The 23,149-nt window shown below is 43.3% G+C and overlaps 1 protein-coding gene across 1 annotated transcript; it reads right to left on the bottom strand.

Moving 5' to 3' along the window:
- Positions 1-278: 278 nt before the first annotated feature.
- On the bottom strand, positions 279-21,970 carry LOC136387520 (glutathione S-transferase A4-like). The gene is made up of 7 exons (XM_066359206.1): positions 21,951-21,970; positions 16,436-16,542; positions 15,073-15,124; positions 11,659-11,791; positions 9,017-9,158; positions 2,849-2,980; positions 279-548 (listed from the first exon to the last, which is right to left on the bottom strand). The coding sequence occupies exons 2-7, from the start codon at positions 16,520-16,522 to the stop codon at positions 426-428; spliced, it is 669 nt and encodes a 222-aa protein (XP_066215303.1). The 5' UTR covers positions 16,523-16,542; positions 21,951-21,970; the 3' UTR covers positions 279-425.
- Positions 21,971-23,149: the final 1,179 nt, after the last annotated feature.

Below are 23,149 nucleotides of genomic sequence, written 5' to 3'. Positions count from 1 at the left end.
CTCTTCCTGACAATTAGTCATTTGCCACTTTTTCTTCTATCCCAAGTACTTGACATCAGGGTAGGTGTTGGAAAGCTCCTGCTCCCCCCACCCCATGGCTCTGCTTGCTTTTCCCCCAGGGGTTCTGATCTGGATACAGACAAGAAGAATGCCTCAGGTAGGCCACTGCCCTAAATATATCAGCCTCCTCTTTATTTACACATTGATCTCAAAAGACGTTGTAAACATCATCTATAATTGACAAGCTTAAAAAATTTCACATATCAAAATGGTTTCGCATTGCATTTAATTGGTTTTGCTGCTGAGCTGATAACAGTATGGCTTTGTTCTTCTCAGACATTTTACACCTCGAATTTACAGAAGGCTTTGGGAGGGGCCGATGCTGCGACTGGCTCGTGACTGCTCCTCAGCGTGACCTGCTGCCCTTAGAGCTGAAGAACGTGTCTGACCACTTCAGCGTAGTGGCTGTCAGGGGGCGGCTGCCTCTGACTGCCCGGCTGCAAGAACTTCTTAATTGTCGGGATGTTACTGATCCTCTTTTTAAATGCCTGCAATGAGAAACTGCAAAATCAGGGCCTTGATAGGGGTCACAACCCTTAAGAAAAATCAAAACTTTGTCACCCGAGGAGGGTGCTTAGATCAGAAGCATATGGAACACAATGTGTTGAAGCTGAGTTAACCCCTCATTGCATGTTTACTAATGTATTACCTGGAAAGGGTAATGCAATTGCTGGTGTTTATAGCATGAGTTAAATTATCTTTTTTATTTTTAAGTGAGAGGAGGAGAGATAGAGAAACAGACTCTCGCATGCACCCTGACCAGGATCCACCTGGCAACCCCGTCTGGGGCCAATGCTTGAATCAACCAAGCTATCCTCAGCACCTAGGGCCAATGCTCAAACAGAGGGAGCATGTCTGTGAGAGAAAAAGAGAGAGAGGAGAGGGAGGGGAAGAGAAGCTGATAGTCATTTCTCCTGAGTGTACCATGACCAGAAATTGAACCCGGGCATCCACATGCTGGACTGACATTCTATCCACTGAGCCAACTGGCCAGGGCTGAGTTAAATGATCTTAATAAAAAAAAAATCACTATCCCAAGTAGACAGTGCTTGTTAAAAACTCAAAAAATTATTTAACCTGTCAATTCCTGTTTTAGGAATTTTTTATAAGAGAATAAGGAAGGATGTTAACAAAGAAATAACTAAGAATGTAGCACAGTGAAAAATTAGAAATAACCTGTGTTTCCAAGACAAAACTGGTTATACAAAGTATGGCCCACCCCTACAAGAAATGTAAGCCAGCAATCTAAAATAATATGATATGCAAAAGAAAAGAAGGTCCTTGTATTGACAGAAAACAATCTCTGGAACGCACTTTTTAGAGAAAACAAAGCCTAGGACATTGTATAGGGGAAAAGTGGGTGTGGGGGATGGGGATAAATATATGCTCATTTTTGCTTGTATCTGCATAAACAAGAACAGTGGAAGGGTACACAGGGAACCAATACAGGTGACTGTGGGAGCGGAGAGGTGGGAGGGAGGTGGTGGGAGGAGTGAGACTCTTCATTTATGCCTTTATACAGTTGCAATTTTCCAAAAAGATGTGACTCTATTACTTAATGAAAATAGAAGGCCCTGGCCGGTTGGCTCAGTGGTAGAGCGTCAGCCTGGCGTGCAGAAGTCCCGGGTTCGATTCCCAGCCAGGGCACACGGGAGGCGCCCATCTGCTTCTCCACCCCTCCCCCTCTCCTTCCTCTCTGTCTCTCTCTTCCCCTCCCGCAGCCGAGGCTCCATTGGAGCAAAGATGGCCCAGGCGCTGGGGATGGCTCTGTGGCCTCTGCCCCAGGCGCTAGAGTGGCTCTGGTCGCGACAGAGCGATGCCCCGGAGGGGCAGAGCATCGCCCCCTGGGGTGGGCAGAGCGTAGCCCCTGGTGGGCGTGCCGGGTGGATCCCGGTCGGGCGCATGCGGGAGTCTGTCTGACTGTCTCTCCCCGTTTCCAGCTTCAGAAAAATACAAAAAAATACAAAAAAAAAAAAAGAATAAAATAATATTACAGAATGGTATTTGTTGACACGTAAATACATTTTTGATCATTGAAAAATATTAAAAATGAGCCACAAAAAAGTATTTAATATGATCTGATGGTGAGAGAAAAATGTAAGATAACGGTCAGAATGTCTGACGCAGTAACGATCAGATTGGTTTTTCTTTTGGTTTATACAAACGTCTAAGGCAGCTACATAAACCTACATTTCTTATGTAATAAGAAAAAATGCTATTCTCAATTTATAAAACCTATGCTCACCTATTAGATAATATGTTTCTGAGGAGTTGGAACAGAGGCCAGGTAAGGTCTGGCTGGTGGGATTCAGAGAGAGAGGTCGGAGGACTGGGGCAACGCCACAGGAGGCAAGCAGTGCCCGCCCAGCAGGAGCTCTGAGCAACTGAGGGACTTCCTGGGGGTCCTGGCATCAGGGAAACCAATGGGGAGCAGAGTTATTTGGTAGGAGCTGGGAGAAAAACAACAAAGACCGACTTGTTATCCTTGCTTCATCAGTAATAAAAAAAAAAACCCACTAGAAGTACTAAACAAACCAACCAGCGAAAAATGAAAAGAAGTACAAAAGTGAAAAATGCGCTAAATGTTTATGCTAGAAATCAAAATAATCTATTGCTTCTCACTTCATAAGTTTTTATTTCCTATCTCCAATAGTGGGTAAGCAGAAGAAAATCACCAAAATGAGTAAGTTTCTCTTGAGATTGACCTGGAGGCACATTTTGTTTCAATCTTTGTTCTTATTCATTATCCCCCCCCTCCCCCAGTTTTGTGTGGATGTTAACATATTACCTTGAGCAGAGGGAAGTCAGAAAGAACAGAAGCATTGAGTTCTTCCATCATTAAAATAGCTTCTAACAGTTGCACGTCTGCCCAGCTGAAGGTGTTGCCGACGAGAAAATCCTCTCCATGGTCTTTCAAAATCTGCAGAAAGAAAAATAACAAAGACTAACAAATAAAAGTAAAGACTATTTTGCCTGGCTAAACACAAAGCAGGTACAGATCAAATTTGCTAAAAAGAATCTTTTTCTTGATAATCTTCAAGAATGCTGGCAAAGACAGGATGAAACCAACCCTCTGAGACATTGCTGTAAATTTTGGGAAAATTTGTTGGTGATTATCAAGATACCTTGGGTGGGGAAGGGCCAGAATGGAGCTGCCTGTTAGGAGACTAGAGCTGGCTAGGACACATGAGCACCAGTAGAGGGAGACACCAAGGTCACGATTAGCTAGAATTTAGCTACTATAACCACAAGTACAATACAAAGAAGTTATCACAAGAAGCCCAAACCAGGTGAATAATAAGAAAGTAGCATTTTCCCTACTTTCTTACAAAAATCATATTGCAGAGTAACCAAATATATTATAAGGGGAAGAGTCATTTTATAGAAAGGATTCCAGCTAATAAATGAATAGCAACTGGCAGGATTGGGGTGTCAACATCTGCATCCACCAATAAATCAGTGGGTCTAGGCATTGATCACCAATCACATTTAGTCATAAGAAGAGAGACTATCAGATGACTTGTGCTTCTTAATGACCTACACAACAGCGCCAATGAAGTGGTCTGGTCAAAGACATCAGACCTGAACCTGTCAAGCTTCTAATTCTAACTTCCAATTGACAGAAACTCTAGGAAATAAAGGGGGATGCTGCAATTAGTAAAATCTAGACTGTGAGAAACTTGGCAAGACAAATGCAAGAGGAATGAGGAGAGAAATCCAGAGGGAAGAGGGAACTTGAAATTATAAGGGACTTAAAATACTATATAATTAACTAATTATAATGAATGGATTTGAGTTTGATCCTGATTTGAGCAAATGAGTTATTTTAAATATTTTGGGATGTGCTGGATTGGGCCACACATTTCAAAATCTGCAGTTTGATAAAGCTCAGTGAACAATACTATAACTCAATTCTACTAGTTTCTTTTTAATAGAAGGTATTTCAACATCACTATACATTGTCCTCAAATAAACAAGAACTTACTTGCCTAGAACTCTGAGGTTCTGGCAAAACTTTTATTTATAGTTTAGTCAGTAATAAATTATTCTTTTCCAAGGCTAAGACTAATTATTTTGAATTGTACCACAGAATTATTTTGTCCCGCAAACCTTTATTTATGGAGCCCTGTGCCAACAAGTCTTTATCACACGGCATGCTGCTCTCTTGGTTTGGAACCTTGCCAGATACACTGAGAAGACATTTGTAACTATATATTTGCTCCCAAATAACTTCAGAAAAGTTGGAACTTTAAGAGGCTTTGTCTTTTGATTGAGAGGTAACCTACAGAAATATCTGACATGCCTGACCAAGTGGTGGCACAGTGGCACAATGGACAGAGCGTTGGCCTGGGACAATGAGGACTCAAGTTCAAAACCCCTAGGTCGCCAGCTTGAGCATGGGCTCACCATCTTGAGCGTGGGATCGCTGGCTTGAGCATGGGATCATAGACATGACCACATGGTCGCTGGCTTGAACAAGGGGTCCCTGGCTATGAAAAAGCAATCAATGAACAGCTCAGGTGCTGAAAGTATGAGTTGATGCTTCTCATCTCTCTCCCTTCCTGCCTGTCTGTTCCTTATTCTCTCTCGCTTAATAAAAAAATCTGGCACAATAAATTCGAGATGACACCTTGGGCTGATCTCGTTTGTTTGTTTTTATCAGAACAGAAAGTCTGAATCCTTTCATTGCACTTGGTTTATTCTAATTATGTCTTGTTGGCGGTTCCATAATTATTAAGGTGACCAACTTTTTTACAAAAAAATAAATTGAGTGCTTTCTTCTTATAATTATTATTAAAAATTAATAGGCATGTAAGCATAATTATAATATAAAATATTAAAAATGTTTTTATTGTGCATTTATCATATTATAGTGTATTATTGTTGAAATGAATAAAATGTTTCTTTTTTATAATATTGTTTTCTTCAATTTATTTTTGTCCTCCTTTTAATTGTAAGAGAATAAGGAAGGTTACAAGATGATATAGATAATATTATCTAAATGAGTATTTTTCCACTGAATGAATTTTTTTTTCAATGTATCATCTTGTAACAATATATGGGAAACATCTGAACAAGAAATATCCTTCATATTGAATTTTACGACAAGTGCTGCAGCTAGAGTATCAACATTCAATCTCGATTTCTCACTTGTCCAAAATTCATTAGCAATTGAAAAAACTCTTTCAACTGCTGCATTAGTTCCAGGGCAGCACAATGTAAATTGAACAAGAATAAATACATTTTTACATGGAATATGTTCATTTTTGAAATGGCTGAATATTTCCAACCATCTTTTATCAATTCCGATGTGTTCATTTTCCCATTGTATTAATTTTTCAGAATTTAAATATACATTCAGTCTTCTAATTTCTTCAGAGACAATTGTCGTCTAGTTTGATGTCTGGCATTTCTTTAAATAAAAACTCAAGACAAGATTCAATATCTGTCCAATATACTTGCGATGAAGTAAAAAAACACCATTGAAAACTTATTTCCCGTGATGTTTGTTTCAGACCATTCTTCGATACATTGAAAACATGTCTGGTAAAAATTCTTCACTTGATAAACTTTCCTGTTATTCCCGGATTTGATTCCTCTAAGTCTGTCAACTTTCTTTTTATAATTAAAGGAAGAAATTTTTCTTCGAAATGAGATTTATATTGAAGGATAAAGTCATTCAAAATAAGACTAACTTCTGTAGCTGAAATGTGTTCACCTTCAATCTTTTGAATCATTTTGTAAAAAAACCAGATGCTTGATTATATACAAAATACATTAATATCTCAGATATTTTATTATTAAAAAACGATTCCAGGATTTTAGGATATTTGTCTAAACTTAAAAAATATAAACGGAGAGACTCAAATAATTGTAGAACACGCTCTATAGCAGGTGTTAGAGTGAGCCATCTAACTTTTGAATATCCTTAAAGTTTTTTGTATCCAACATTTGCTTCTTCACAAAATTGTTTTAAAGTAGCAACACGAATGTTAAAATGACTAAAATGCAAATAAGTTGTAGTTATTATTACTTCTACATCAATTGGCATGGCACATGACGCTGTGTTGATTGTATTTGACAAAATATGTGCATTACAACCTATTCCTAGTATTTTCTTTTGAAGTAACTCTTGTAATTTTACATACACATTATTTACCCCTTTGCATCTTCGTCCACCAAAATTTGTATTTGTATTATCAGCTGTTAGTGCAACAACTATGGATTTCAAATTGTTTTCATTTATTACTCTGTATAGATGGTTTGACAAAATTTCAGAAGTTTCGCCCTCAATGGATTCTAAATTTAAATTTTTTACTTGAATGCCCTTGGTAACATTAAAATATCTTACTATTATTGGATACAATTTAATTTTATTATGATTTGATGCATCAGATAAAATTATTACAAATGCTGCAGTTTCTAAGTCCTCTATAAGTATTTTGTCACAGTAATTTTTAAATACTGATTTCAAAATAGCCTCGTATTTTGTCCTGGCACATGAAAATTTTGCATTGTGAAACTCTTTCAATAATTTAGTTGTACTCAGCGGTAGAGCGTCGGCCTAGCGTGCGGAGGACCCGGGTTCGATTCCCGGCCAGGGCACATAGGAGAAGCGCCCATTTGCTTCTCCACCCCTCCGCCGCGCTTTCCTCTCTGTCTCTCTCTTCCCCTCCCGCAGCCGAGGCTCCATTGGAGCAAAGATGGCCCGGGTGCTGGGCATGGCTCTGTGGCCTCTGCCTCAGGCGCTAGAGTGGCTCTGGTCGCAATATGGCGACGCCCAGGATGGGCAGAGCATCGCCCCCTGGGGGGCAGAGCACCGCCCCAGGTGGGCGTGCCGGGTGGATCCCGGTCGGGTGCATGCGGGAGTCTGTCTGACTGTCTCTCCCTGTTTCCAGCTTCAGAAAAAATGAAAAAAAAAACAAAAAACAAAAAAAAAAAAACCCAGAAAAAAAAGAAAAAAAAAATAATTTAGTTGTAGAATCCATACTATGAAAACTTCGATTGTGAATTATGGTATGAAATGCAAATGTTCCCTCCATTGCAGCCAACTGTTTTTCATCTTCAGAATAATTTGACATTTTAAAATAACTTGTTATTTTACAGCTGGAAGCTGATGCATCTAGTGATTGCTTATGTTTGTTGGTGGTCAAGTGTTTCGTTATCGCTGCTCTGCCCCCAACTGCAATACAAAATTCTCCACTGCAAATATTGCAGAAAAGAATGGTATTTTTCTTTGAAATGAGGAATGGAAATTCCTTTTTCAATTTATCATTGAAATGACATTTTCTCTTTTTGATTTTTCCATCCCTTAAATAAAATTAAAAATTAAATATAGATCTACACGAACGAAGCAAGCACATTAGGAACTGAAAACGTTACATCATAGTATGCGAATTTTCCAGAAATTAACAAAACTAAATATCAAACAAAACCACTAATTTGAAGTGATATTCGGGTGTATTTATCATTTTCTAATTAAAAAGCATGTTTTATGCAACTACTTAATCAAAATGTGTTATTAATAGATATGGTTTGAGGTTAGATTTCCATTTTAAAACTCGAATTTCAGGAAAATACTTATAAATAAAATTATATGTATTTGGAAATTATTAAATAGATAATGAATTAATAAAATGTGAATTGTGCTTACCTATGATTGCATAGTCACTAAGAAAGAAATAATCGTGAGTCTACAATGTCATATGTGCCCTGTCGTGTTTCAGTAAGAAGTACACAAAGCCATTTGCGCACTTGGTATATTGCGTGCTCTCTCAAGGTCTCCCGTGCAGAGCGCATGCATCTCATAATCACGTCTCACTGCACTGTACTGGTCCTTGATGAATCATCGTGTTAAATACAAATACGCCACATCACACGCAATGGATTGACACTGCATCGATTAAACATGGACATTTACAGATTAGTCTTCCAATATCAAAAAGGAGGACATGTAGGAGGAGACTTTTCGAGGGAGGACGGAACTTACGAAAGAAAGACTGTCCTCCCTAAAGGAGGACAATTGGTCACCTTAACAATTATACATGTGATTTGTTTTGGAATCCTTATTAAAGCTTTAGTCCAAATGCAAGAAAGCTCTAACATGGTTTCTTGTAGTACTCCAGCCTGCTGGGAACTACCAGTGTCATGTGAAAGAAACCTACACAAGGCACAAACTTATGAGAAGCGGGAGATAGAGGGAGGTCTGCTAAGGGAGGCAAAGAGGACCTCCTGCATCTGCTTCTCCCTCAGCTTTTATTATCAGAGCAGAACAGAGGTAACAGTATTACAAGAGAGGGAGAGCAAGTGATAAAGGGAAAGTGATTAATGGCTGTTTTGCTGACATGGAGAAAGGGCTAATTTGGGTCAGTACATTCTTTTTTCTTTTGCTAATTAATAAGCGCAAAGGAAGGGGCAATCTAGAACCTCTAGGCTAATTTCTTAAAACCCGTTCACATGCATTCCTTTGTGTCTGCACAAAGGTCACCCACTCACACAGTCACTTGGTGTTTGCATCCAAGACACATTCACTCAGGGCTTATAACTAAAGTTCCCCAACCCAAGTCAGAGAGGGTTCAAGGTTAAGTGGGTGATTCCCTACAGTTTCTGTCTTTTCAGATAGTCATTTAAATATTCCTCTCAGCATCAGGAAATGTAAAAGTCCCAGACCCCTGCAGCCTGGGAAGGGGAGGTAGGAACTCGTGCCAACCATCCCTCCCAGTCTTGTCCTTCCCTTCCCCATTTCCTCTCTGGGGTGAGAGGAGGGTTTGAGGGTCCCCTACATGTAAGCTCCGAACACTGCTCTCGCCTCTCCCCACCCCCTCCACAAGATTTGAGCATGCAGCTGTCGCCCACCAGACCACGTGTTGTGAAGAGCGTCAGGACACCCACCGTACTGCCGCACCTGACTGGGGTGAGGTCTCCCTGCCGTCCAGATGGAGCCCGTGCAGCCTACCTTTTCAAAGACCGGGAAGTAACGGGTTTTAGCTCTGGTCACGATTAAGGCAAAGTCCTTTTCTTTTTCTGCTGGGGATTTGAACAGAGTCCCTACAACCATCATCATGAGGTCCAGCGTGGCATCAGCGTACATGTTGATCCTGACAAAACACAGTGTGATTCATTCCTAGAGGAAGCCTGAAGTATGGGTTTCATAATCTGTAACTTCTATGGAGTAGAAATTGGAGCAAATGACTTCTGATCCTCCCTCCCTTAGTTTCTATGCTTCCATGCTCAGGAATGAGACAGTAGGGTCTCTGGAAATGTTTATTGAATAAAAGGATCTATGAAAGAATTAATGAGTGCCTCTAAGTTAAAATCTTCTGTAAACAATTGGATTATTATGGGTGTTGGGCAGATAAAATGTATTATGCTCACTTTGTTAAAGAGGCTGTTGCCCAGGTGATATTAATGTGTGTTGGGGTGGGCTAAAGGCAGGCAGAATCCTTGTAGCCTGGGGCTTGGTTTTGGGATTAAGCCTTTCCTACCCTTTTTGGTGTAAGGTGGTACAATCCTATCATGCCTCAGAGAAGTGACTTTGTATTAGAGACTTCCCTATTATGAATATTGGATTAAGGGTTTGGATTTCTACACTATAAAATGGGAACGGAGCGGGAGTTTGGCTCTTGGTTCCTGAGGTTAGCATGAGAGAGCGGAGAGAGTAGAGCCAGCAGCTAAAGGAGGCCACGTGGAGGAGGCCAGGAAAAGCAGCCAAGATGGCGGAGTGCTGAGTGAGATGCCAGTTTGTGTAGAGTTTGTATCTGGGATAAGGAAGGAGATGGGGAACTGAGGAGAATAAGTCTGGTGAGCTAGAAACCTTTGATTCTAGGAAACTCGGATAAGTCAGTGGCTTTGTGAGCACTGAGTGTGACTGGGTTTTGGAGCCCAGTGTATGTTTTTACTTGCCCGCCGGGTGCAAGGTAGGATTAAAGGCTATGGCCCATCAGCTTTTGGCTCCGCTGTTTCTTTACCGACTGTCCGAATCCAATGCGAACCTGCATGGGCCAGGCGGCTGTGATAGTGGCCCCGGCCCTGCCTGCTGGCTTTACAATGGGTTTAAAGAGTGCACTGAATGAAGTCTACCAAAAGTGCAAAACAGTGAGTGCCAGGACTTCTTCACCTGGAAGACATATATATATAATATATAATATATAATATATAATATATAATATATAATATATAATATATAATATATAATATATAATATATAATATATAATATATAATATATAATATATAATATATAATATATAATATATAATATATAATATATAATATATAATATATAATATATAATATAATATATAATATATAATTTAGCAGGTCTTCTGTCGACTTGAGAAAGAACTTTACTTTCCTAGTCAGGTCAGGGAAGCAGCTCAATTCATTCTTTTAAAATTTTCCTTCCATTGACAAACACTGGACGAGTGGATTAAAAAGCTTTGGTACGTATATACTATGGAATACTACCCAGCCATAAGAAATGATGACATCAGATCATTTACAATAACATGGATGGACCTTGATAACATTATACTGAGTGAAATAAGTAAATCAGAAAAAACTAAGAACTGCATGATTTCATACATAGATGGGACATAAAAATGAGACTCAGAGACATGGACAAGAGTGTGGTGGTTACGGGGGGCGGGGGGCACAAAGAAAACCAGATAGAAGGTGACGGAAGACAATTGGACTTTGGGTGATGGGAATGCAGCATAATCAAATGTCAAAATAACATGGAGATGTTTTCTCTGAATCTATGTACTCTAATTGATCAATATCACCCCATTAAAATTAATAATAATAAAAAAACAAAAAAACAAAAACTTGGCAGTTTCCTCCATCAATAGATGGGCTCTCTTTCCTGGGCTGCTTTCATGACTTGCTTTAACTAATAGAATGAGGTGGAATTAATAAGGGACTAATTTTGAACTTGGCACTTATGAGGCCTCGTGTGCTTTCATTCTCTCTGTTAGAACCCTGCCTCATGGTCAAGAGACGAGTTAGGATGAGAGGATGAATGATAGATGGCTCATTTGCCTCCCAATAAGTACTCAGCCAAGACCCCAAAGCAGGGCCTCCTGGGTGACCACTGGCTGGCCACAGACATATGAGTGTATCCAGCCAAGGTGAGTCTAGCCTGGCCCAGATGTGCCAGCCACCCAGATGACCCATGGACTGGTGAGTAGTAACGAATGCTTGCTGATTTAAGTCCATGGGCTTCAAGGTATGTTACACAGCATTATTTGTGGTACTAGATCATTGCTACAATGGTCAATATTTATTTATTAAGTCATTTATTTCCACCTTCATGCAGAATAGTTGACCAGGTCATTTTTCTGAGGAGATATTTCTTTAGGAGTGGGGAGAGAATATGAGAATGTTGAATGCAGATCACTATGAGGAGTAAAAGGAGAAGCTCAGAGTATTTATTCAGAGTCAAGCATAAGTCATGCCGGGTGTAGCAAGAGAACATCTCCCCTTTACTCCCCTTGCGTTCTCCCCTCAGTCCAGGCTGAAAGGCTACCCTGAACCAGGTCTCCATTGGTGCCGACAGAAGCCTGATAAGAAGCAAGGACAGGCATGAGTCCTGTGGTACCTGACTCTCTCTTTCTCGTCCTTCCCATACAAGTTGTACTTGGCAGCCAGGTAGCTGAGGATGGCCCTCGTCTGTGTCAGCATCATCCCATCCACCTCAACCAGAGGCACCTGGCCGAAAAGCAGGCGTCCATCTGTGGTTTGAGCAAAGAAAGGTTAAGATTCTCTCCTTCTGTGGTTGTGGTAAGCCTGCAAAAGTGTCCAGTTCTAATTTCGTTGAATGATTTTTAGTTTTTATCCAAACTGGTGAGTTAAAGTCCCCAGTCGATGCAGAAATGCCTACCATTTGCTTAATGATCAGTTTGAGATTTGCTTGATGGTTTCTTGCATTTTTGTGTGTTGGTTAGTTATGATTATTTAGGACTTTCTACATTTACTATGATTGGTTCTCAAAGTTTAGGGTGTATAAGAATCACGGGGGTGGGTGGGGATTGGGTTGTTAAAAATACTCGCCCCACCTCGCAGATATTCTGATTCGGGGTGGAGTCTGGGAGTCTGAATTCTTTAAAAAGCACATCAGGTATCACTCTAGGTGCACACAGCGAGGATGTAACAGTAAGAACCCTGGCAGACCTGGGTCTGAATGTCAGCTGTAGCCCTTCCAGCCATGTGACTGCAAGCAAAGGACTTGTAGCTTCAGCTCCCTTTCCTCTAAAACAGTCATCATTTCTATCTAGGAGGTTTCTGAAAGGATGCAGTGAAGTATCATAAGTAAAATACTGAATACTGTCAATAGTCGATGTTTAGTAAATTGAAATGTCTTCTGTATGAGTGACTGCTTATATAAACAATGCACTTAAAGATAGACTAAAATTAATGCTCTTTTCATGGGGTCTTGAAGAAATGAATTGCCTTTAAATTTCAATTGCACCTGTTCATTGCTGAGATTAAGGAACTGGACCAGAATAGGAACCAGACTTCATGGGTGCAGCGGCGAAGGCCACAATTAATTTCCCCAATTTCACTAACTTTCCTGCTGGACTTAGGGAGAGGCAGCAGCAGATGGTGGAGAGAACACCGGTGCAAAAACCAGGAACAACTTTCAGGGAGCCAAGGACCCTGTCTACCTGGATGACTCTCGGCAAGTCTCTAACTTCTCTGAGTTGATTTTCTGATCTCTAACACTATCTGCCCTGCCCAGTTTAGTGACTTTCTGCAAAGAGGAATGAGATCAAGTACAAAGCATGCTAGTAGCCCATGCTCTGGAACTATCAATACCATCCTTAGGACTGCAAAACCTCTCTTTCCGAGAAGTTCTACATCTGTTCACTATTGAAGGGGCATCTGAAGTGGGGCCCTGCGGCTTAGGAGTGGGGCGCACGTTAGAGCCAGGAGCTGATGGTCTTCTTCTGAAGGATTTAAAAAATAATCTCAGATCACGAGTACATAAAAGGATCCTTGAGGTCATTTAGTTCAGTTCATTCATATTTTAGAATAATTCTAAACTTTTTATACAAGGGGCCAGTTCACTGTCCCTCAGACCGTTGGAGGGCCGCCACATACAGTGCTCCTCTCAATGACCACCAATGAAAGAGGTGCCCCTTCCGGAAATGCAGCGGGGGCCAGATAAATGGCCTCAGGGGGCCACATGTGGCCCGCGGGCCGTAGTTTGGGGACGCCTGTTAGATGATGGGAAGGTGGAGGCCTAGGGAGGCACATGTGGGTCTCTTGCCCAAGCTCCCAGGGTCAGGGGCTAGCTGAGCCAACTGAAGTGGGCTCTCTGACTCCCGGCCCAGGGACCTTTCTGCTGTCCCTCTCTGCCTTCTGTTCACAAATAACAGGAATGGACAGGAGGGTGTCCTGAGGACAACAGCAGCACTACAGTCTCAAAGAGGGCTGCGGCGTTTCGGGGCTCTTAGGGGGCACTGCTGTCACAATGACCACAGAAGAGATTAGGGAGATGCGTGCGTTTATTCATTCAAAATGTATGAATGTAAGCCCTGCTGTGTGCCAGTGACTGTCCCTGCTTGTGGCAGTGGGGCAGACATAAAGAGGGAGAAGAGCTTCAGAGGGACTCCAGATAATCAAGTTCCTAGACAAGAACAGGAACAAAGGTTAGCGGGGCTCCCCTACCCAACACGACCTATGAGCACATTGCAATCTACTACACAGAGATTATTTTTATTTTATGTTAAGAGAAAGATGCTTATGTCAACTATACTTTAATTTAAAAAAAAATTTTTTTTTTAAAGATACAGGATGCAGAGAATCAAAGGCCTTGTCCAAAGTCAGACAGCTTGTAAATGGCCTGTCTGCTGACTTACTGGCTGAGTGTTTTCCTTAAGAAATATGTTTCCGGCCCTGGCCGGTTGGCTCAGCGGTAGAGCGTCGGCCTGGCGTGTGGGGGACCCGGGTTCGATTCCTGGCCAGGGCACATAGGAGAAGTGCCCATTTGCTTCTCCACCCCTCCCTCCTTCCTCTCTGTCTCTCTCTTCCCCTCCCGCAGCCAAGGCTCCATTGGAGCAAAGATGGCCTGGGCGCTGGGGATGGCTCCTTGGCCTCTGCCCCAGGCGCTAGAGTAGCTCTGGTCGCTCTGGAGCGACGCCCCGGAGGGGCAGAGCATCGCCCCTGGTGGGCAGAGCATCGCCCCTGGTGGGCGTGCCGGGTGGATCCCGGTCGGGCGCATGCGGGAGTCTGTCTGACTGTCTCTCCCCGTTTCCAGCTTCAGAAAAATACAAAAAAAAAAAAAAAGAAATATGTTTCCCACTTTATGATTGTGTATCAGCGACACTGGGATGCCCAGGCTTTCTCAGATAAGGGAAATAAATAACGTTATGGCGGTTGGACATTTGAAAGCATTGAGAAAGGACTCGTGTTTCCTCTCAGCGGGAGAAATTTTCCTGGGGAATAGTGAGGATTAATGAGATCTTCCTGAAACCAAGTTTAAACAAATTTGGATCTTTTCTACAGTCTTGATTCTAAAATTATGACCTGATAAAATGTTTTCTGTAAATCTAAGGCCTAGGATTCCAGTGAATCTGTTAAAACCACCAAGAACAAGTGGATATGGACCATGAGAACTAGAGACGACCTGAGGTCAAATTCCCTTTCTTTATTTCTCCCCCCCCCCCCCCAACCCACTGCATCCTTGTTTAAGAATTCTTAAAGGATTCTTCAGTGGGATTGTTTATGAACCAGTCAGCACTTGTCACCCATGCTCATGCTATCTTATCTGATTGAGGTCTGGGTCATAACCTACTCGATAGCTTTTGTGAAGGCTAAAGAGACAATGCAGATGATACATTTAGCTCTGTGCCAAGGACACAGTAAACAAACAATCAATGTTAGCAGCCTCACTGCTTGCCTTTTCTAATAGTTGTCATTCTAGAGTTCTGTGTTTTATAATGAAGGTCTATTTCCAGAGGAAATTTTCTATTTTTTCCAACAAGATGACATTGAACAAATATAGGCTTACCCTTCAGCAACTTCTCATATTGTTCTCTCGTTTCCAGAAATTCTTCTTCAAACTAGATAAAAGATAGAGACATTGTTATAACCCTAAGGTCCAGGAAGGAAGGAAGGAAGGAAGGAAGGAAGGAAGGAAGGAAGGAAGGAAGGAAGGAAGGAAGGAAGGAAGGAAGGAAGGAAGGAAGGAAGGAAGGAAGGAAGGAAGGAAGGAAGGAAGGAAGGAAGGAAGGAAGGAAGGAAGGAAGGAAGGAAGGAAGGAAGGAAGGAAGGAAGGAAGGAAGGAAGGAAGGAAGGAAGGAAGGAAGGAAGGAAGGAAGGAAGGAAGGAAGGAAGGAAAAGAGAAATGCTCATAGTATAAAATGCCCAATGTCTTCCAGAAAGAAAAAAAATGTAAAATGTGAAAGGAACACAAAGCTAAAAACTACCTACCACCCAGCTGAAAACTCAGATGGAGTGTGTATGGTTTATCTTAGGCTGGGACTGGCACCCCTCTTTGCTCCTCGCCTGCTGACAGCGTGTCCCACAACCCTCACTCACAGTTTTCCTTTCTTCACTCAGCTCTTCTTTCTCTGAACTCCTGTAATTTTCTCCAGCTTCCCCAATGGTTTCTCCTCCTCTGTTTCCTACCATCAGATCAAGTCAAATTTCTCTTTGATGCTCATATATTCAATGAAAGAGGTCCATAGGTCATTAATTAGGTAGGTTATCATCATTTATTAATGGAATTTCTATAGCTTTTGAGGGAAAGAATGACTGTTACTTCCCCCCAATTTGGTTGGGGGTAGGATAAGGTGAGCAGTGCGGGGGGGGGGGGAAGAGGAAAACAAAGACAGTCATGAGTCCTTGTTCTAGAGGAGATGACATTCAAATAGGGAAAAGGAAGTCTACACCTGGATGAGACCAAACAAGTCTACTTGTGAAAATCGATGGGAAAGTCAGTGGAGAGGGAACTCCGAGTTTGGATCCCTGTGGAGCAGACCCTCCAGAGGAGGGTTCAAGAGGACTTCAGTTGGCAGCTGGGTGGAACATGACCCAGGTGCTAAGGCAGAGCTGAAAAGACAGCAGGAGACCAGCTGATCCCAGTGAAAGAAAGGATTCAGATGTGGGTCAGCTTTCTCTCCTTTACCTTCTGACTCCCCAAGACCTTTCCAGCTCCTACCAAGCTTCCAGACACCCCCCCCCCTTGGCTCCTAGCCCGCCACCCCTGCTTCACAAGGGTTTACGGTCCCCTCTTCACTTCTTACAAAGGAAGACAGTTGGAAAGAGAGTCAGTACGGCTTGAAGGCACCATCCTGATTTTTGAAGAGGGAAGAGGCTCCCTTCAGTCACACCCAAATTATCCTCCTTCCTTTTCCCATTCAGTAACCGACCTCCACTCCAGCGGCAGCCAGCAGCCAGCGGATAGACTCCATCCGGCCCCTGCCGCGGAAGTAGTGGAGCTTGGGTCTGGATGCCATGACTCCGGGCTCGGGGCTTTCTGAAGAGCCAAATAGAAAAATATGTTAAAAGATCAAAGTGACACACACCATATGGCGTGTTCCAAAACAATTCCGAAACAGGCAAAACAAAACTACTGTTTAGGGATGCATACACAGCAGGTAAAACTATTGATATGAAGAAAAGTCAGACAAGAATTATTCCAGAGCAGGATGGTGGTTACCTCTGGAGAGAAGGGTGGAGGTTGTGATTGGGGGAGCATGGGCCGTCTTGGGATGCTAATAATATTCTAGTTCTTAATAAAGTAGGAATTAGGCCCTGGCCGGTTGGCTCAGCGGTAGAGCGTCGACCTGGCGTGCGGGGGGACCCGGGTTTGATTCCCGGCCAGGGCACATAGGAGAAGCGCCCATTTGCTTCTCCACCCCCCCCCTCCTTCCTCTCTGTCTCTCTCTTCCCCTCCCACAGCCAAGGCTCCATTGGAGCAAAGATGGCCTGGGCGCTGGGGATGGCTCCTTGGCCTCTGCCCCAGGCGCTAGAGTGGCTCTGGTTGCAACAGAGCGACGCCCCCGGAGGGGCAGAGCATCGCCCCCTGGTGGGCAGAGCATTGCCCCTGGTGGGCGTGTCGGGTGGATCCCGGTCGGGCACATGTGGGAGTCTGTCTGACTGTCTCTCCCCGTTTCCAGCTTCAGAAAAATACAAAAAAATAAAATAAAATAAAATAAAAAATAAAGTAGGAATTAGCCTTCATAGTGAATCTTTAAATGCACGTGACTGCGTTTGCACTCTCTCCTATGTATGTATGCTCCATCTCACCATGTAAGGAAATGGAAAGAACAGACTATAGATATCAAGATATAAAAGTAGTCTATAGATCTGAGAGACAGTCTCTGGTAATTTGAGAAAGGAACCCAGAGTTAATATGATGGTTTCATGGATGATTTTACTAAAGATAATCTTTTCTAACAATGGCAAGGAGCTGGGCTTGTTTGGGTTGAAATGTTCAGCGGGAACAGGGCACCTTTTTACTTTGTCACGGACTTAATCCTGAGTGCTGGGACAAGCACAGATGTGCACCTACCAGGACCAGGGTTCTAGTCCGTACCCGTACCTGTTCAGCAAGGAGCTCTCTGGCCTTCTAAATAGGGGTGATGGAGAGCTGAACTGGAGGTTGTTAGGAGGTTCAGCAGAACTCCAGTCCCATGTCCAACCCCATCTAAGAGGGGCTGTTCCTTCCAGAAGGACAAAACACAGAGAAGGAGCCCAATACCTCTTATGATCTCATACTCCAAGAACCAGCTGAAGTCTTTACTGCAAAATTCTAACAAGAATGAAACTCTAATCATTAATAATACAAGCCCTGGCCAGCTAGCTCAGTGGTAGAGCATCGGCCCGGTGTGTGAAAGTCCCGGGTTTGATTCCCAGCCAGGGCACACAGGAGAAGCGCCCATCTGCTTCTCCACCCCTCCCCCTCTATTTTCTCTCTGTCTCTCTCTTCCCCTCCTGCAGCCACAGCTCCACTGGAGCAAAGTTGGCCCGGGCGCTGAGGATGGCTCCATGGCCTCCGCCTCAGGTGCTAGAATGGCTCTGGTTGTAACAGAGCAACACCCCAGATGGGCAGAGCATCGCCTCCTAGTGGGCATGCCGGGTGGATCTCAGTCAGGCGCATGTGGGAGTCTGTCTCTCTGCCTCCCTGCTTCTCACTTCAGAAAAAATAATAATAATAATAATTAAAAAATAAACTCTGTATTTTGCATACTCACAACTATAAGCTTCCTTTGCCCCACCCTGTATATAAATATGTGTGTTTCTCTGAGCCCTACTCCTTCCTGTCCCACGGCATTATAGGTTAAGAACCGAAACCAAGGCTTCTAGTCCTTTATCCTTGACCCATAATGAATTTCAACAAAGATTAGGATAAACTACAGCTGGGTAACACAGAAGATCGAGTTTGTTCATGCTCCCAATAGAAAACCCAATTATTCTCATTGTTTTTTTAAGAAAGAAAAAGTACACTGTCAAAGCTTAAAAGAACAGGTGCAATGGAAATATTCCACCCGTGGGAAATGCAGGGGCAGGAAACAAAGGAGCAGTGCTTTCTGGATTTCATTTCACCCAAGATGCAAAACACTCTGGGAAAAAACTGCTGGGAGACCCGGAGCCCAAGGCATTGAGCTGAGTATCAACTCACTCCCGTCTCTCCAAAGCTCTTTCCTGTGCTGCTGATGTTGAGCAACAGTGTGTCCTGAACTCAATAACACCGGTGCATCAGGAAGGCTCCCCACAGAGGTCTGACGACATTGGGAACTGAGACTCACCTGCCAGGGCTCACAACTTCACCTGCACGCAGCTTCACCTGAGATGAGCAGTGGGGTGCATTTCCCCACCCAGAGCCCCGGTATCCACCCCCAGGGTAGGTGAGCAGAAAGCAGCGATGATTGCACGACCACCTGGGGATGGCCAGAGTGTGGTCCGTGGGGAGCAGTTACACGCCACATCTCTTAGAAAATAGAACGCGTACCTGAGTTAGTCCCTGCGTACCACCAGGAAGCAGAGATTGCAGCTCTGCCTCTCACTGGACCAAGTTTTGTAGCCTCTCTGAGCTTCAGTTCCCTCAGTTGTACAGCAAAGCGAACAGGCCCTAATTCATTTGCTTAGCTGAGAAGGGGAAATAACATAATGTGTGCAAAATGCTGAACATAGTCCTTCCTCGAAAAATGCCACACACATGAACACACACATAGTTGCATGCCTGCACACACTGCACGCATACACACTTCCATGCTTGCACACACTGTACATAAACACCTACATGCCTGCACGTGCACATGCCTGCAATGCCTGCACACACTCCTAAATGCCTGCACACACTGCACATGCACACACTGTACACACACATCTGTTGCTCCAGATGGCAGCCGCACTCACATATGCTTCCAAAAGGAGGGGAAGGCATTCTTCTGAAGTGTGTTGGACCAACCACACTGGAAGCATGGTTAGAAAGGCAGAATCCCAGTCCTGGGGGCCCCAGGTACTGAATCAGAGTCTGCATTTTTCATAACACTCCAAGTGATTTATTAAATGAAGTTTGAAAAGCTGAGTCTAGAATGAAAACCCAACCAGACTGCATGGAGCGCCGTGTGCGACCCTGAGTTATTCTTCTCAGAGACTGCTGGGCAGGCACAAATTGCGGAACGTGGCGTTTAAAAGGCAGGGGAGCAAGTGGACGGCTGGGTGGAGTCGTGGGTGGGTGAGACTAGAGAAAGGGAAAGGCGGAAGGAATTTGGGAGAATTATAAGTAAATTTCCCACGTGAGCTCGTTTGTGCTGATCCCCTTTAAGAGGAATTCTGAGGATGTGAGGGAGAGACCTTCTTCAATTCCCAATTTTAACAAAGTACCGGATATGTCAGTTCCAGACCCGGGGCAGGTCTGGAAGAAACGTCAGCTTCCTCGTCTATAAAATGAAGAGTTGGTGCAGAATTAGACAGTCTCCTTTGTTTCTAACAGCTTTAACATCTTCCTGATCTTGTGTCTCTCTCCTCGTCTTCATTCTTTGCCCTACGCTCCTATCTGCGAAATGCATGCACTGGGAAAGCAGCCAACCTTTCTGGGGTGGAATCCTACTGACAATGTTAACAGTCATTCTGGATAATTTAGGCAAAACAATACACACTTTTCTCCATTATTTGACCAGTTAGGCAAAAAGCAAGCTTTTATTGGCTTTTCTAGGTCATGGAAGATTTAAGGGGTTAAGAGGTTGCCAGAATACAAGGTGCCAGCCTGACCAGGCAGTGGCGCAGTGGATAGAGCGTCGGACTGGGACGAAGGACCCATGTTCAAAACCCTGAGGTCGCCAGGCTCACCAGCTTGAGCCCAAGGTCTCTGGCTTGAGCAAGGGGTCACTTGGTCTGCTGTAGCCCCCCTGCCCCCGTCTAAAGAACCGCAATGAAGAATTGATGTTTCTCATCTCTCTCCCTTCCTGTCTGTCTGTCCCTCTCTCTGACTCTCTCTCTGTCTCTCCCACAAGAAAAAAATATCAATCCTAAATCTAGTATCAATAGATATAGCCTCACCATGTACTTTGGCTTCTCCTGTGGATCAGAATGGCCGTGCTGCCCGCAGATCAAAATTTGTCACTGAGACAAAAACTCCCTCAGATAACCCTGTATTCCCCACAGAATTTAAATTTGCTAGTCTGCAAAGAAGTAGCAAGAAGTAGCATCGTTTTAGCTTTAAGCATACAACGCTTCAGAGCACAACCAAAACTTTCAGGATTGCTTTAAAGTTTGTCCGTCCTCACTTGATTATGAATTACTCCTCCTCTGTTTTGCTCGTCTATGGTATAAAAGCAAAACACTTAGTTAGATTTGACATATTCATTATTTGGATTTTTATCAAAAGGAAAGTCTCCTACATGACAGCAGCTTCTTTGAAAAAGAGCTCAAGTATTTATAGGGAATTTTTAGCACACACAAACAGAGTGGGACCAATTCCTGGGTGGGGAGAGGTGGGTTACCGATGGGACAGGATGGTCAGGAGGAGCCCTGTTCCAAGTTCACAGGCTGAGCATCCTCTCCACAGAGCTTCCTATTTCAGCTTCCGAAACCTAAATATCCTTCCCATGAGGGTCCAGTGGATGCATTCCCATTCCCAAAACCCATAAGAGGTCTACGTATACCTCCAAGACTTACAAACTTACTTAAATGAAAAATAGAGCCCAGAAAGAAACTTTAATCTCTACCTGGGTCATCAAGGCTGGTTAGAGAACAACAAGCAAAGTGAGCTGCCACGTGGCCCGTTGCTGTTTAAACACTGGGGCAAGTCCTAGAAAAAATTGTGTCTGGGCTTGACTTAGAGATTCCTGCTTTTCAACTTGGCAGTTTCCCCGGGGATACAGGACCCCGGAGGAAGACCCCAGGAACAGGTCATTTGGATTAAATCTTCCAAGCATAGCGGAGTCGACACCTCCGACATGCAGGAGACTTAGTTACCCTTAGCACCCTGGGACAGAGCAGGTGGCGCCTGTGTTCTTTTTAACTCTGAGATTTGCCTAAGAAGGAAAAGTGTAATGGCTGAAAAATTAATACATGTGTAAGTCCTGCTAAGCCTGTTGTGTCCACCAGTCAACCGAAACAGCACTCGGCTCCCACACTTACTTGGAAACTAATGAGTGATGTGGATGAGGAAGTGTGAATGCCTGACATTATGTGTATCACGCACGGGCAGTGAAAGTCTTCAGAAGGCCTGTTTACATGTACACCGGCCATCTCGTCTTCATTTACATCTCTACTCTGCAGGGAAAAAACTATCCATTCCTTTTCATTGACATGGGCAAGTTCAGAAACATAGGCACCAAATGAACCACAAAGGTGAAACCGTTGCTGACTATCAGTTGCAAATTTGGCCCCAAAATGTAACTCTCCAGCCAGGCCCAAGAAGAGTGTACTAACCTTATCTCTTCCTGGTTCTTGTCTCTGGTGCTGTGTGTGTATGAGGGGGTGAGGTGAGGGTTTATAACCCTTATCTTTCCAGTGAACGCTCTGCCCACTCAAGGAATTAGCCAGTGAGGATTCTGGTTTGTACACACCCCTGGGGCTTCAGTTACATCCATTGTTAGTGAGTTTGACCGCACCACAAGTTTCCCATGGAAGAAGAAAGCAAGATTCCGCTGGCTCATTCAGCACAGAGTCCCACCCTGCGTCAGGCACTGTGTTAGGCTCTGGCTCTAGACCAGTGGGCATGGCAGACCCATTTCCTGCACCTGTGGTGCTTATAGTCTAGGTGGGGAAGACAGACAGTATAAATATATAAACAAATAAATGCCGTGCGTTCAAATAATAAGAGCAACGATATACCAGGTGGTTTTAGCTTACGGATTAGTGCAATCTGTGACAGCAACATTATAAGGGATAGGAGGGAGGGATTCTTATACAGTACCTATCCTACCTGTGAGGCCGGTAGTGTTATTGGAAAGCGGTCTTAGCGTAGCTGTAAATACATGTTGCAAACTCTAGGACAACAAATAAAACTTTTTTAAAAAAATGAGCTGCAATTGACATGCTAAAAGAAAACGGAATCATATAAAATGCTCAATGAAAGCCAAAGAAGGCAGAAAAAGAGGGGAAGACAAAAGGAAAAAAAGAAACAAAGAACAAGGGAAACAGTTACAAACACGGTAGACAGTAATTCGACCACATCAATAATGGTTTAAAATACATCAATTAAAAGACAGAGACTATGAGTGGACTAAAACGAGACCCAATTAGGTTTTCCACAAGAAACCTACTTTAAAAATAAAGACAGATGGTTACCAGGTGGACGGGGTGGGGAGGAAAGAAGTAAAGGACAAATATCTACCTCCCCCCCCCATAGGTGGGACATAAAACAGAACTCGGGGACACGGAGAAAAGTGAAGTGGTTACCAGGGGGAGAGGAGGGAAAAGGGACAAATATAAGGTGACGGAAACGATATGACTTGGGGTGATGGGCACACAACACAATCAACAGTTTAAATGCTATAGAGATGCTCACCTGAAACCTTGTTGATAAGTGTCACCCCATTTCAATTTAATTTCTAAATAAAAATAAAATAAAGACAGAGATTGACTAAACAGATAAAATTGCCAGAGGGAGTCGAGTGCGCAGAAGA

This window comes from Saccopteryx leptura, chromosome 1, assembly GCF_036850995.1.
Source record: "Saccopteryx leptura isolate mSacLep1 chromosome 1, mSacLep1_pri_phased_curated, whole genome shotgun sequence".
Taxonomy (NCBI): domain Eukaryota; kingdom Metazoa; phylum Chordata; class Mammalia; order Chiroptera; family Emballonuridae; genus Saccopteryx; species Saccopteryx leptura.
The sequence above is the reverse complement of the archived record's forward strand: the minus strand, read 5'-3'. Positions and strand labels throughout refer to the sequence as shown.